The sequence below is a fragment of the Cyprinodon tularosa genome, unplaced genomic scaffold, assembly GCF_016077235.1.
Source record: "Cyprinodon tularosa strain WSP-4 unplaced genomic scaffold, ASM1607723v1 ctg145, whole genome shotgun sequence".
NCBI lineage: Eukaryota > Metazoa > Chordata > Actinopteri > Cyprinodontiformes > Cyprinodontidae > Cyprinodon > Cyprinodon tularosa.
Window position 1 is genome coordinate 276,871 of NW_024038276.1, and position 15,172 is coordinate 292,042.

The 15,172-nt window shown below is 41.8% G+C and overlaps 1 protein-coding gene across 5 annotated transcripts in view; it reads right to left on the reverse strand.

Moving 5' to 3' along the window:
• sugt1 (SGT1 homolog, MIS12 kinetochore complex assembly cochaperone) overlaps window positions 1-15,172 on the reverse strand; it is a 56,208-nt gene that overhangs the window by 2,872 nt on the left and 38,164 nt on the right. For all 5 annotated transcript variants that reach the window (XM_038278845.1, XM_038278848.1, XM_038278844.1 and 2 more), the window contains exons 11-12: window positions 8,345-8,435; window positions 3,727-3,899 (exon numbers count right to left, since the gene is read on the reverse strand). In XM_038278845.1, the coding sequence (XP_038134773.1) occupies window positions 3,727-3,899; window positions 8,345-8,435 (264 nt within the window). The remainder of the gene's footprint in view (window positions 1-3,726; window positions 3,900-8,344; window positions 8,436-15,172) is intronic.

The window sequence follows — 15,172 nt, forward strand, 5'->3', positions numbered from 1 at the left end:
AAAACCTCTGCTAAACCCAGAAAAACCCAAAACCAGACCAAAAAACAAAACAAAAAACAGATGATTTCAAAGATGTAACCAAAATATTTTGTGGACTAACCAGACAAAAGTAGAACTGGGAGGCCATTCAACACTACATTGAAGGAAAATAACATAAAACCACCAGTAAAACATGGTGATGAAAGTGTGGTGGTTGGGGATTTTTTTACTAGCCTGACGTAGTCCTACTCAATTCTAGTCAGAATATGAGTCTGACACTGCTCCATAGAGCTGTGATTATGGGGCGTGTTTCGAACGAACCAGGAAAAAAAAGCCTCTGCACTCAATTGGATAGACCTACAACCAATAAGAGTAAAGGCGTGCGTGACGTTTTTTAAGCGACGCATAGTTGTTGTCAACAAAAATCAAAGCGTGCAGTTGCACGCCTAGAATAAGAAGATGAGACTTGATCGCGTTTCTCTGTTCCTCTTTTAAAATTAATTTGCTGTCGATATCTTCTAGAACAGACCTAATAGCAGAATCTACACACCTCAACTCTCCAGCGGTAGCCATTGTTGTTGTCACCCAAGCGCGCTTTGGAGACGTGGTTGATTACTTTACTGTTGATCATCTGTCCATCATCGTATAAAGCCCGCCCTGACAATTTTAATGGCCCGCCAGATTTTGTGCCACCATACTCGCGCTAATATTGAGCAATGCCAGACTGAACTTCCCGAACTCAAACGTTGTGGGCGGGACTAAGTTCGGAATGGCACCCAGGCTATTATTTTACAGCTGGAGCGGGACTTTGACAATTGACATAATTAAAATGACCAACAATCCTATTTTTCACCAGAAGATCCTAAACAAAAACTAAAAATGTATTCTTGACTTAAACTAAAGAACTCTGGTTATTTAGCTGAATAACAGTCATCTATGATTTAATTAACTCCTAAAAGTAACTCTAATTAAGAACTAAACTGAACTGAAACTAAGCAAGTCTGCAGATAAACTACAGAAGAAAACAAAATGGTTTGGCTGCACAGTTTAGTTTGAGCTTGGATGCTGTGACAGGGGTTTAAACAGACTGCTCATCTACTGCACATCAGTCTAAACCTGCAGCTGAAAAAATTTATCACAATATAAGCCTTATTAATATCAGTTAATAAGAGATGAATATTAATTGCTAGCTTTACATATTTGAGATAAGGATCAGGGGGCAAAAAGACGGAAAGTCTTCCTTGCAAACATGAATTCAAAATGTAGAGCTGCACATCATGGACAATCAATAAAATATTATAGTCATCACATACAGTTCTAATGCTAGTTTGATTTCACAACATGAAGACGGGTGGCACATACTAACTGGAAATGTTATCTCTGCAGTCATTAAAACACGATAATCTTTTCATTCCTTCAGCGCGGAGATGCTTTAATTCACCAGGACTTTCACGACATCTATCAGCTTAAACGTTTTCCCTCTGCCTCATGTTTATAAACGCTTGCCTTCCCCTTCCTGTTGTGTCATCAAGCATCAACGCTGATGTTCCCGTCCATGTAAACCGATGCTTACTCTGTCAAGGTCTGGTGCCGGTGGATGTTTTTGAGCAGACACCTGCTAGGCATGAATGTTAAAACAGCCTCAGGTTAATTCTGCTGAGAACGACAGCAAATAAAGTTAAATACTCCATCACTGGAACTCGTGCAGATTTCCCCCTCTCACCTGCAGTCATTCTAAATGAGATCACAGATTTGCTTCTTTAATCATGGAAGGTCTGTGTCATTTTTTTTTTTTTTCATCGTTTAAACTTTGGGTCACATAAACTTTGCACTCAGCTCCTCTCTGCTAGTGATTCCTTCAACGTAGCGGTGACAAATCGATGCCTGTGGATAAGTGCAGATAGATGTTTTTTTTTTAAGAGGCTTTTGGTTGCTGTCAGTTCAGGGGGTGAGCATCTCCCACAGCCAACAAAAAAGCCCCTCTTTTAAAAACAGAAATGGGTTCAGAATCCAAATTAGCCCAGCTCTGTGTCATTAATGCACATCTCGCGACAGTCAATCTGCAGCTCGCATCAGCATCGTTTAGATTATTACGGAGTGAAAAGACCAAAGCTGCCTCCATCTAAAGGTCAGCTCTCCACAAAATGTGCAGAGACTGACATTCTTTGGTTTATTTTAAAGGACTAGAAGGGTTTTTTTTTTTCTGCAAAAGAGTGTTTGGAGCTCCAGAATTCCTTCAAATTGTTAAAAGCTTGCTGCTTTTCTGATGCAGAGTTAAAGAAAAGAAAAACTGCGTGTTGGTTTGTGGGAGAGCTCAAGATACTTGTGTCTGTTGAGATTTTATAGAGGACTTAAAGCTCGGCTGTACAAGGACTCTCTCAACTCACTGCACACAATAAAGGGAACATAGTACTCTGGAGGACGAGTCCTGATCTGTCTGAGCACATGTTTTATACAATGGAAGAAGGGAAATAAAATTACAGGGGAATGGTTATAAAAAGGTGAAAGGGTTAGCCTTGATCACTGCAGCTCTTAGCATCCTTTTCATTTAGTTTCTTGTTGAATAAAAACATGTTAGAATTATCATATTGCTGCTGTTTTGGCCTCTTAATAAGTATTCACGTCACCAAAAGGTATTCAGTGCAGAATTATAAGTGGGTAAAAGATTCAGTCCAGTACTCACTCAAAGCAATCAAATGTCTGGGCTTGAACAGTGAGCAACAGGAAGACATTTTTATTCCAGCTCAGGTTAAACCACATGAAGATTGATCATCTAATCACATTAGCTGAACTCAAACCCGGATGCTAAGAAAGCACCAGCATCAGATCTTTCTGTTTCCATCATGGTAGGTATGAACGTAAACCCCAAAATCTGCTTTATAGCAAACAACTTTGTGTAGCTGGGGGCAGGGGCGGATTTAGAATACAGTTTTCCAACTTGTGCACTCAACAACAGAGCAGGTTAGAAATCAGTTCTGGCCCACAGGAGCTGGATATGATGATCAGGAAAAGAATCACGACACCTGTTGTTGTTTAGCCATGACCATGATTTTAATTTTCTTCTTTTAAAGTGAGCTGAATATGTCCCTGCAGTAAAGGCCGTCGGTATAGCAACTGCTTATTGAGGTATACAACACTTGTTGACTGTTGGGGCCAGAACCTTGGCGCCCTAATGATGAAAGCAGTCCAGGTTTCACTGCAGTCGTTCCTTAGGTGGTGAAATGATTTAACCTTTAGTTCCATCCAGAGCCAAACGGCTTGTCTAGATTTGCTAAATCATCTAGAAAACGCAATGAGACCAATTACTTAAATGGAATAAAGCAGTGGATCATTACATTTTAGTTATGAGTATAAACTTTTACATGGGATTTTTGACCTAAAATTATTTAAATACATGAACCCAGCTCTTCACAGCTGATGTCCCTCTATAAGCTGAAGCGGGAAGCAGACATTTAGAGTTCTTTGTTTATTTCTCTCTGCCACACAATTTAGAAACCTGCCAAGCTCATCCTGCTTTTTAAAATTTATAAAAAAGTATTTTAAAAATAAAAGTATTTAACTTTTTGTGCATGTCTCCTCTGAGGAGACATGCATAAAAATGATGATGCACTTCCTTTGTTCCAAACTTATAAAAGACAAATGAGCATCCTGCTGCAGTGCTAACACTGAGTCTTAGCTGATTGCAGTGAGCAAACGAGTGTGAACATGAGCCTGGAAGTCACACGTCATCACAAGGCGAATACTCACAAAAGATTTGTTCATGGCTCGTTTGACCTCGTCTGAGCCGTCTGAGTAGATCTGCTGGAAGAGCTTGTTGAGCGCCGCGTCTCCCTCCAGCTTCTCGTTCTTCTCCTCCTCGCTTATGTCCAGCACCATCTTCTCCCACTTTCGGGTGTAGTGGGAAGATGTGGGGTACTGATCTGAAGGGAGGAGAAAAAAAAAGGTTTTGGGAACCTCGTTCTGTTAATTTCAGAGCAGAAATGGTAAGGAAAAGGATACAGGACAGAAGAGGGAAAATCCGCCTACAGTGAGCTGTCGAGGTATTCACATTATTTGATCTTTCTACTGTACGAACTAGAAAACTGTGTTTTACCAGGCTTCTATGTGAACCTGACAAAAACAAAATGCATGAAGAAGAGACTATTAAAATTACACTTAGTCTAAAATTAATGACAAAGTGTCTTCCATTTGTATTCCACCTCCCAGATGCACATCTTCAGGCTTATATCTGCATTTCAAAATCTCCCTATCAGACTGAGAGCATCTATGGTCACTAATTTTCAGGATCTCTGCCAGATTCTGCTCATGAAGTAGGTCAGGACTAACCTGACTCCGCCAGATGGATTTGCTCCGCATATCCATCTGGAAACCTTCCGTTGAAGTAATTTTGGGAAGGGGCGAAAATACTGGTTAGCTGATTGGCCTATGTTGATAGACGGGCCAAATAAACCAATCAGATCAACGAAGCATATGACGTACTAACAGAGCAACAACGAAAACACAACCACAAGCCAATTGATAGATTAAACTCTTGTGAAACCAGTCGGGAGAAGAGCAAAAACATCTTTTCCTTTGAGAAAAGTGAAGAAATACTCTGTAATTCCGATAAAACTTGCTCGATAGCCACGCTAACGCTAGTTTCATCGGCTGAAGCTGCCATGTTCTTTAGACTGAACTGTCGCGCTTCTCGTTGCGTCACACCTCAACCTGCCTCAAAGTCAACGCTGATTGGACGTTCGTTTGGTGAACGGCTCCAAATTTTCTTTAACGGAGAGTCTCCAGACTGATTGGCGAGTGAAACCTTGAAAGCTCGCGAGATCAGGATGGTCTCACGAGGCTAGGTCAGGACTTTGACTAGGCCCCTATGAACCTCTGCCCCAGTTTAGAATTTTTGGCAACACTCAGACCCACGTTCATGTCTCTACTGATGACATTCCCGCAGCATGATACTGCCACCACTTTTTTGTGCCTATTTCTGCCAAGTTTTCAGAGAGGACGGACTTGTGGAGGCCACAGCTACAGTTTTTATTCAGCCTGAGCATCTTGGTCACTTCTCCAATGTTGATGAAAAGCATCTCCACACTATGATGCTGCTGATGTGTTTTACAATGGAGGGTTAGCCTAAAAACAAGCTAAATCAGAAGGTAACACCTTCAAAACATTTGAGCATCTGAAAAGGGAGTATAATCTTGAGAACAGAGATTTATTTAAATATTTCCAGGTAAGGCATTTTTACGATACGAAAATAAAAAAAGGTGTTCCTCCAGAAGGTAATACTATTGTGAAAATTTTTACGAAAGCTTATACTCACCTCCCTTGTAAAACTGTTTCCAAACTATATAAAGGGTTGCAGGAACATAATGGAAATAACACCTTAAACATTAAGTCTAAATGGTAAAGAGAATTGGGAGTTATAATTACAGAGGATGATTGGCTTTCAATGTGTGTGACACAACAGACATCTACTAGTTCCAAAAGATGGAAGGAATTCGGATGGAAGTGCTTAATCAGATACTTTATTACACCTCAAATTACTAGTAGATATAGAGGAGAAGAACAGCAATGTTGGAGACAGTGTGGTCATCAGAACGCCAATCACTCTCATGTATTTTGGTCCTGCCCAAAGTTGGCAACTTACTGGGATGGAATCTGTCAGACAACTGGGACAATTTTGGGGTATGCCATCCCCAATGACCCTAGAATTTTTCTGCTGGGATTGATGTCTGGAAAAGTGTTTCAAAAAGAAGATCAGTACCTTTTTAAAGTTCTGTCAATTGCAAGCAAAAAAGCAATTACACGGTCTTGGCTAAAGAAACTCCCACCCCAGTTGGACCACTGGCGAGATGTCGTGGAGGAGATTCACCCTATGGAAAAACTGACATATCTTTTACGTATGAAAGGACATTCATACAACAAACGCTGGTCTAAATGGCTGACGTACAAGAGCAAGGAAGCATAACTAGGTGTATCATCTTGTAATGTATTGTTTTTTTTTTTTTTGGTATAATTACTGCTCTAACTGGGTTGATCTGTCAGCTCAAGGCATCTTTTACAGTCTCTATACTCCAGTTAATGATTAATTGATTACTAAATTGGTTGACGATTATATCAATAATCCTTTAGGGCCCTGTCACACCTTACCGATTTAACCAGTGCATGCCTGACATCCCAGAATCTTTTAAAACGCTAGCATACACTGTACTTTCAATATTTTCTTTCAATTTTAGGCATATAGATAGCGTATTCATGACAAGTCCAGAACTTAAGTCCAATGACAGCTTAACTTAAGCATAACGTACGGCAGCATAATACCAATGAAATGTCAAGCCAGTGTCCTAAGGGAGGCAGCAATGCACATGGAGGCGCCTGGTCTGCATAAAAAGATGTTTTTTATCGGGTTGTTAACCTAACTGCTGTTTACCGCCCACCAAAAAAAAAAAAAAAAAGAAGAGTTTGGAGTCGCAGCAGATTCAGGGTCATGTCTGCTAGGTTGATTGTTGGCCGTTGGCGTGAACGCAGAGAGGATCCAGCACATTCACGTTCTCACTTACCCTATGATGGGGATGAAGTCGGGAGGAGAACTGACGGTTTCCTCCTGCAAACCCCCTTTCAAACCAAAACACTGCAAAATTGCGATTATACAGTAGCTGTATGTTGGAAACATGTTTTGCGGTCGTCTGGAAAACGTCAGATAGGTTGATATGCATTGGAGATAAGTTCTAGATAAGTTACGTATATAAGTTACTCATAGAATTTGGATAAGCTGGACAAACCGACTTATGAGTAAATTACAATTATTTAAGGTATGTCAACGATCAAATAACTAGGGATGGAACGGTTTATGAAAACCGTCCGAACCGTTCGGTTCGACTGTCTCTGTTTGATTCGCGTGCTTTTGGTTCATGCGCTGCTTCTTTTTCTCATAGGTGAAGCGTTTACACTCCAGAGCAGAAGGTGGCGGTACTGTGACCAAAGCCAACCACCAGTAGTAAACAAGAAGAAGAAGCGAAGCAGCTTAGCCGGGTGTAGCAGAAAAAAATCTGTTGTTGTGGAGAACTGTGTGGGTATGGCGAGTGGGAAAGAACAGGAGTTGGAAGACGCGCCAGCAGCACTTTATAGGTCTGCTGTATGGGAGCGCTTTGCATTTAGAGTGACCTACGATGACGGCGGAAAGAAAGTTGTGGATAAAAGTGCAACAGTGTGCAAGCATTGTGCAAACGTGTTGTACTATACAAGACATAATAGATTTTCCTAACAATCAACATATACCGAACCGAACCGAAAACCGTGACCACGAAACCGTGAACCGAAACGAACCGTGGATTTTTCTGAACCGTTCCACCCCTACAAATAACCTTCCTGTAACTTATGTCCAACATATGAGCATATGCTGACGTACTCGCCGTATGTTGACGTCTGCCAGCGTGCTGCTGCATACTCATAACTTTTACAAAACATATCCATAACTTATCCAACGTATGCCAGCATTTTAGCCAGATTTTTTGTGCGTCAGACCTGCGCTGGACTAAATCGTTAAGGTGTGACAGGACTTTAATCATGATTAATCAGATTGTTTTAGCCCTATTGGAAATGTAACAAACAAACAAAAAAAAACAGGGATAATTTCCCGCCCACCTCTCAATTATGCATTGCTGTGTCGGTCTATTGCATAGGAGAAACGAGACATGCAAGGCTGAATAAATCTCCCTTTTCTCATCAAAGTCGCTTGGTAAACAATCACACTGAGGTTTGATTCCCGTTTTTCTCCCTGAATGTAAAACATCCTCTATAATCCAAACAACACATGAGGATGGAGAGCAGGGCGTGTAATCCAGATGGAGATTTATAGAAATACAGCAGCAGACAGATTCAGGCCAAGTGTGGACATATTGGAATTTGCCACAAAACAAAAAAAGTCCAATATGTTCGAATGTATCACAAACCTAAAGTTAAAGGCAGTCCCTAATAAACAGAAAACTGGGCCGTGGAAAAATAGTTTGGCTCCCCCCTTTATGACTTTGCCTTCCAAGCAAACACAACTACATAAGTATTTAATCGGGTCGGTTTCAGGAGCGCGTGGGCTACGACGCCGAGCTGTATGTTGCCGCCATACCTTTCCCTCTCCGTCACACTAATGAAAGACTCCAGCAGGGCTGGACTGCCCACTCTCATTTTAGTGAAGAACAGACAAACAGCAGCTTATATTGATCTTCGCTGAGAGAAAGAAACAAGAAGTGGTTTAGCAGGAAGACAGGGAGACAGCCTGACGGCAGCAGAGGCAGGGGAGCAGATATAGATAGGAGATTAGAGGGGAGCAAAAAAAAAAATTAAAGATGGAGTTTAAATGGCAAAGCTGAGTACTGACTCGGATCGAAGTGTTTGATGTTGGACTCTTGTCCTTCTCCCTCCAGCTTCTCCCATCTGATGGCATCCGTCTTCTTCATCTTGATTTCCACCTGACAGAAAACAGGAGGGGGGGACAGGACAATGTTAGACGAAATGTGATTCTTTGGACGAAAATAACATTTCCGTTAAACATCGGATCATTACTGAGGCCTGAAAGTCTGACTAGTTCACGCCGCTGCGGACAACTTAGCCTACTCATGAGCGCGTCTGAGAGAAGTCGGGGATATGCGGGGGCACAGCTCAATCTCAGGCCTCTCTGACAGACATACCGCACTAACGAGATGCCTGTCAGCCAGAGGGCCAGTGTGAGAGACGGGCATGGGGTGAGGGGTGGGGTGGGGGAGAAAAATCCTCATTGCACACAGCAGCATCTGATCCGAATCATTACACCAGGAGAACATGGGAGAGGAGGAGGGAAAACAATGCGGGATGAGAGAGGACACGGACTCCTGAGTCCTTTTAACGATGAGCCGCACTGACAGGACGCGTGGCAGCGAGACACGCGACCTGCCCCCCCCCCTCCCCAAACACCTATTAACGCTGCGTGTGTTAGGTGCATGTGCGCGTGAGAGACGGATCAGGTGATGTCGACGCAATTAAGGAACATTTCTGCTCTGCTGGGCAACGTGATGATTCATTTACGAGGGGGGCAGCCGAGGGTAGGGGGCGAGCGGGGCCCGGAGAAGGGAGCAGATCGAGGGGAAACCAGGCGGTGTGCTCGCCGTTAAGGGTGATGAGTTAGTGCGAGTGGCTGAACACCGATAGACTGCTCTAATACGTGTCATCGCTTTCTGCTGCACACTGGGGGCTAAAAACAGAACATCTCCGCTCAGAACGCTGGATCTGCTCAAGTAATGACTTTGCATCATAAGCTGTTAAAACAAATAGTTTACTAAAAGGTTGAAACAACTAGAACATCACATTGAATTCAATGAGCCTTCATCAACACGGATGAGGGAAAAATCATTTGGAGTAGCAATTTCAGCATTAAGTTCTCATGCCTTTTTCAATTAATGTCGCAACTTCTTCACAAGCCATAAATACCCTGGTTTCCATGGTAACGCTGGAGGGCTTGAGTGGTACATACAATGACGGCTGTCATCCCACACGACTATAATGCATCGAAATATTGTTCATAACTCTGGCAAACACACAGAGCCTCCGAACAACTTGGTTTGAAACCTTTAAGCTCAGCAATAAGTATTTTTAGCGAAGGGCCCGGCTAGCAACACAGCCGTGTTAAAATCTCCAAAACGAGACACGATAAAATGACACATCCATGACATAAAAAGAAACCAAAACTAGGAGTCTGGGTGTAAAAATATTAAAAAGTGGAGTTTTGGGGGGGATTCTACTGTTTTATTTCAGTATAAACTTCTTCCTGAGCCAATTAGACTCAGGAAGAATTCGCTAAGCTTTAACTGTGAACCATTTAGAGCTGGAAAGTTCAGCACCAAGTTTGGGTAACCCTCCCAATCGCCTGCTGCATTTGGCTCTGGCTCATAGCATAGCTAATGCTGGCCAGTGAACCTTAAAGCTTACTTCACATCCCTATTTTCAGCTGCATTTATAAACTCTGCCAAACCTTTCAAAATCCTCAGCTGATGTTTATTAACTCAAAAGCTGCGTCTCTATACCATGCAAGTAACACCTACAGATAAGGGGTCAGGACTTAGAAAACAAGAAAGCCTTGCAAAGGTGTGATAAGCGCCGTTAATAAATTAGTCGGTCTATATTAGGACATAAGAGAAGCAGAAAATAACAACTATTATAAAGCTGGGCTTTAAGGTCCGATAAAAAAGGCAACACATGTGGCATTAAGAGATAACAATAATTACAATTATTTTAGGCTTTTACTGAAATATTTTTACTCTTAAAAAGGCAAAATGGATTTTTATGTGGAGTCATTGCTAATTAAGACAATGATCTGGTTCTGAGTTTATTGCAAATAAGAAGGTTCTGGGTTTGATTCCCGGCCCAGGGTCTTTCTGCATGGAGTTTGCATGTTATCCCTGAGCATGTGTGGGTTCTCTTCGGGTACTCCGGCTTCCTCCCACAGTCTAAAAACATGCCTGTTAGGTTAATTGACTTCTCTAGATTCTCCATAGGTGTGAGAGTGTGTGTGAATGGTTGTTTTTCTCTGTGTTGCCCTGCGATGGACTGGCGACCTGTCCAGGATGGACCCCGCCTCTCGCCCATTGACTGCTGGAGATAGGCACCAGCACCCCTCGCGACCCCACTCGGGACAAGCGTGTCAGATAATGGATGGATGGATGAAAACTAATGTAATGGTCTCTAATGTTTATTTCATATTAGATCTTTTAGCTTTTTCTTAAACAGATGTTAGCTTAGAAACAGAGCTGGTCATATGGAAACATTATTTGGACGATAATGGAAATAATTCAACATCGGGACAATTTTTTCCTTTTTTTGTCTTTATTGCCCTTTGAAATATTGTTGTTAACATTGTATATTTGTAAAGTGCCTCAATTTCATCTGTGAGGAGGGGTTAAAGATTAAGGTGATGGCAGCGAGGCCTTTAAACTCTACAGCAGCTCATCAAAGAAGTGGAAAAATAAAAAGAAAATGGTCAGACATCATAAGAATGGTAAAAAACAGCTTTCGATTTATTATTAAGCAGCGTAAGAAGTAACTTTTCACTGATATAATGTAAATAAAAGTTGAGTCTCTTTCTGCATAGCTGATACTTTTAGATTATTTTCTCATATTTTGAGATGCCTGCAATTTTCTATCAGAAACACAAGTGTTGGTTGAATAAAAGTTATCTAAACCGATGAACTGGTAAATACATTTCAATTATAAGTCTAGTTTAGCCAGCTGTAATCTACAATCACCTTCGAAATTTCATTTTTTTTTAATCTAGCTTAAAGAAAATGACAAACCATCAGGAAACTCTTCATGCTCAGATATTATTTGTGATAAAATTAGTAGTAATGGTTGAAAAGCCTGAACTTAAAATGACCAAAGCCGCAAAGCAATTAGAAAACAACTAATTCATTATGTAAACAATTCTTTCAATAAACGAGGAAACAAGCAAGTTGGATATGAACCAAATTAACTCTGATTTCATTCCCAACACAGAGTAGTGCTAAGTGTTATTTCTCAACTGCTTGAGTAAAACATTGCTGTTGGTTTATATATATATAAAAAAAAGAAAACTAAATAAACAACTTTTAAATAATTGAGGATTAATCTGTCAGATCCCATCTCTGATCAAATGCGTCTGAGGAGCTAACTCCAACTCATTTGGTTATTGAAGCAGCTTCATGCAAGACATTAAACATTCATTGAAGCTTTAGACATATTCAGCATCAGTCTAAGAAGGAGCTTTGGTTCTCGTTTTATGTCACTCTGAGAACATATTCCACATCTCACCAAATCTAATTTATCGTAGTACAATAAGTCTATTTATGTTTGGCTCGTGGTGCAAACTATAAACTTATTACGATGTAATTACCAGCCAGCGCCGCCGGTGCTGCTTCTCCTCCTAAATATTTAGGAGACTTTAGGTTTGACAGGAGTCAAGCCGAGGCTCCAGCTGTGTCAAAGCGAGTGCGCCTCTATGTGTGCTGCTAGGCCATACAACATTAATCTGCTGCCACATCTCAGCTTCCTGGCTTTCAAGGGACGTGGCAGGCCGAGCGTCGCGCATGTGTGCCTCGCTGTGTGTATGACAGGCGAGGCGATGGTCCTTAAAGGGATGTGACAGCAGAGCCACAATCTGGGGCCACCACCCGCAGGACCCCAGGGGCTGGACTATGCAACACACACACAGCGACTCTCTACAGAAGGGTCCCGTGTCACTTGTCAACCGTGTTGGTAAGCATCTTTCCCCACCGGCTCTCTACTACAACTCTTCATCGAACATCTTTACCATCTTTCTTCCCAGATCTGCAGATTTCAAATAATTTCTCTAAAAAGACGCAGAAATGAAACACATCAACATTCTTGGACGTCGACAGCCGTGCAAATTAAAGCGGGGAGACGCCACTTTAGTTATTTGCAGAAAAGAGATGATTTCAGCGCGGAATGAGGGACGGCGAATGGATTCAAAATTATGTTCGGCGTATGTACATGCACCCTGGTTTCTGTGTGCGAGTGCATCAGCCGTCTGTTCTGATCAAACACACTGGTGTGTAATTGGCTCCCCGTTGTCGCCGCGACCCCTGCAGTTGGAATGTTTGTTGTGATGGAGGACGGGAGGAGGTCGCGCTGACGATAATGTGCTGCAGACGACACTGACACACGCACACAGAAAATAGTTTTAAATAGCACAAGTGTGTGGAAAGATTACAGCTCTGCTTTGCGTTTACGTGTTTGTGTGTATTGCTGTGTGCACGCTGCACTCCGAAGCCCAGCTTAGTTTCCCCCTGCTAAGTTGTCTTTAAAGACAGCGAGGAGATGAAGCGTAAACACAGCGAGGCGGAGAGTGCAGGGCAGCCTGTTACAGTCAGACACTGGTGGAGAATCAACAGCTCCCAGGGCAATTCTTCTTCTTTCTTTTTTAAACATTCATTATGGATGCATGCCAATCTGGTGAAACTCGATTTGATGATGTTGTTCATTTGAATGTTTTTATCCCCCCAGCGGCTTCTGAACGGCTCTGAGTCATTTCCGTGAGGTTGGCTCTGCAGTTAGTTGGGGTTACTGAGTGACAAGCGCATATGCCTACACATTTCACCTGTACGAGGTGAAGGGAGGCACACGGCAGCTGAAAAAGTTTGAATGTTGCAATTATCTGCAAGGGGTTTGGTGTAATCTATGTGTGTGGGGGCCACCTGTGCCTGAGGAGCCTAAAGGACCTGTGAAGAAACGGTGATTCCATAAAGATGGAAAAAAGGCTTTGATGCCGAGTGTAACTGAAAGATGTAGGTGTTTAAATAAGTCCAAACATAAAGAGTGACCGAAGCTGTGTTTTTATGACCGTGGGTGTGCAGGGGATTCACGAAATATAGGAGCTGAATGACAAAGGATGGAGAGGAAGAAACTAAATAGAAGGAGTCTAAGTCCATCCTCAGCTGCAGCCTCTCTAAGACTGATCCCTTGTTTAAGCTGCAACCCACGTGCACCTCTGGTATGCAGTGTCTGCTGTTGCCATGGAAAAGTGAGGAAATGAGTGAAAAGAACTGGCTTTTTTGAGAAGGGGCCGTTTCTGTGCGGGTCAACCTCCACCCAGACCCAGCAGATAGAGAGCACACAGTATGGACGTCAGGTTAGCCAATCTAATTTCTTTACAGCTTTTTGCTACGTGGACACAAACAGGGTGGACTTTCCAAGCCATAGAGTCCCGCCTCGCCCTTGTGCTCCTCTGGTGGGATTGCTGTAAAACAAACTAAACTATCAGCTTGCTCTCAGTGGCTCAGCCTGTACATTAGGACTATAACTCTACTCTGGATACAGCGTATTCTTAGTTACACATTTCCAACTATCTAATATTAATACACAATAAGAGATTTTATAAGAGAAGTAGTTTTTTCTTTACAAGTTATCTGAAAAATGTTATTGCCTATTGGTGGGCTTGAAAATAACAAGTTTATAAAAGAGTCAAATTCTTATTTCATGTGTTTTTGGTATTTTATTCATTTCTAAATCAGAAATTAGATTTTGACGAAAGTAAAAAGGGAATAAAGCCCCATTTGAGGGAAAAACTACATAAATAAAAGTGTGACTTGCACGACATGCAGTTGTCTAAGCTAGAAATAGGTGAGAAATCATAGCTTGGAAAAGACAGCCGGAAACGCTGCAGCATTAATGGCGTTCAGCCGTAAAAATAGAAAGAAAAAGTTCAGCCAATGTACCGTAAGGATTGTTTTTCCCTGAGACAGAGCGAGAGCAACTCAGAGAGGCTGAAAACTGCCATTTGGAGTCAAGAGGCTGCAGGAGTGCATGTATCAGCCACAACTGGAAGATTGAGCTGACCGAGCAGCCAAAAAAGGTTTATTATAGTGTTTTGAGGTAACAGAAAGTTAATACTGTTTATATTAAAGCAGGAAAGAGAAGATTAATACTGCTGTTTGGAAACAAGAGGGCGCAGTGGGATAACCATGACCCACAACAACAGGAAGACAGAGCTGACCGAGCAGCCGAAATGCCGTCAATTTTAGTTCTTTATTTTAATTATTTTAATCATTGAATTTCTCAAACAGACAGGATGGAGTCTCACTAAGAACCATATTATTCAGAGGGTGCTTCTAAACTCTTAACAACAAAGATAACGGCAACGGGCTGGGATTAATCACCCATACATTACACTGTTCTAGAGATGTACACAAATATTTATTACAATAAAACGGCTAAAAGGTTCTGGATTTTGTATTTTATATGCTCCTATTTGTTTTTGTTGTGGAGAAGAAAACCGCAGGAAGACACTAGCACCATCAAAAGGTTTTCCTAACAGGATCCAAGAGAAAGAGTGAGACTGAGTGAGTTTTCTATGCCTGTTTAATGTAATGGCATAGTACTATCTGAGCCACTCTTGTTGCTAAGCACTGGCAGACAGCAGGCTGAAAAAAGGCTTCAACACAGTTTCTCTTTCCAACAAAAAAAAAAGACTAATTCTATTGCTTTGAAATGCTTCCTATAAAAAATAAAGCTACACCAGTCATGGTTGGGAAACTGGAAGATTAAAGATGTTTGAAAGTTACAGTTCAACTACAAGGAATCATTTATTTGTCAGTTTCCTTTATTAGGGCTGCTCAGTGGTGCAGTGGGTAGCACTGCAGCCTTGTAGCAAGAAGGTTCTGGGTTCGATTCCCGGCATGGAGTT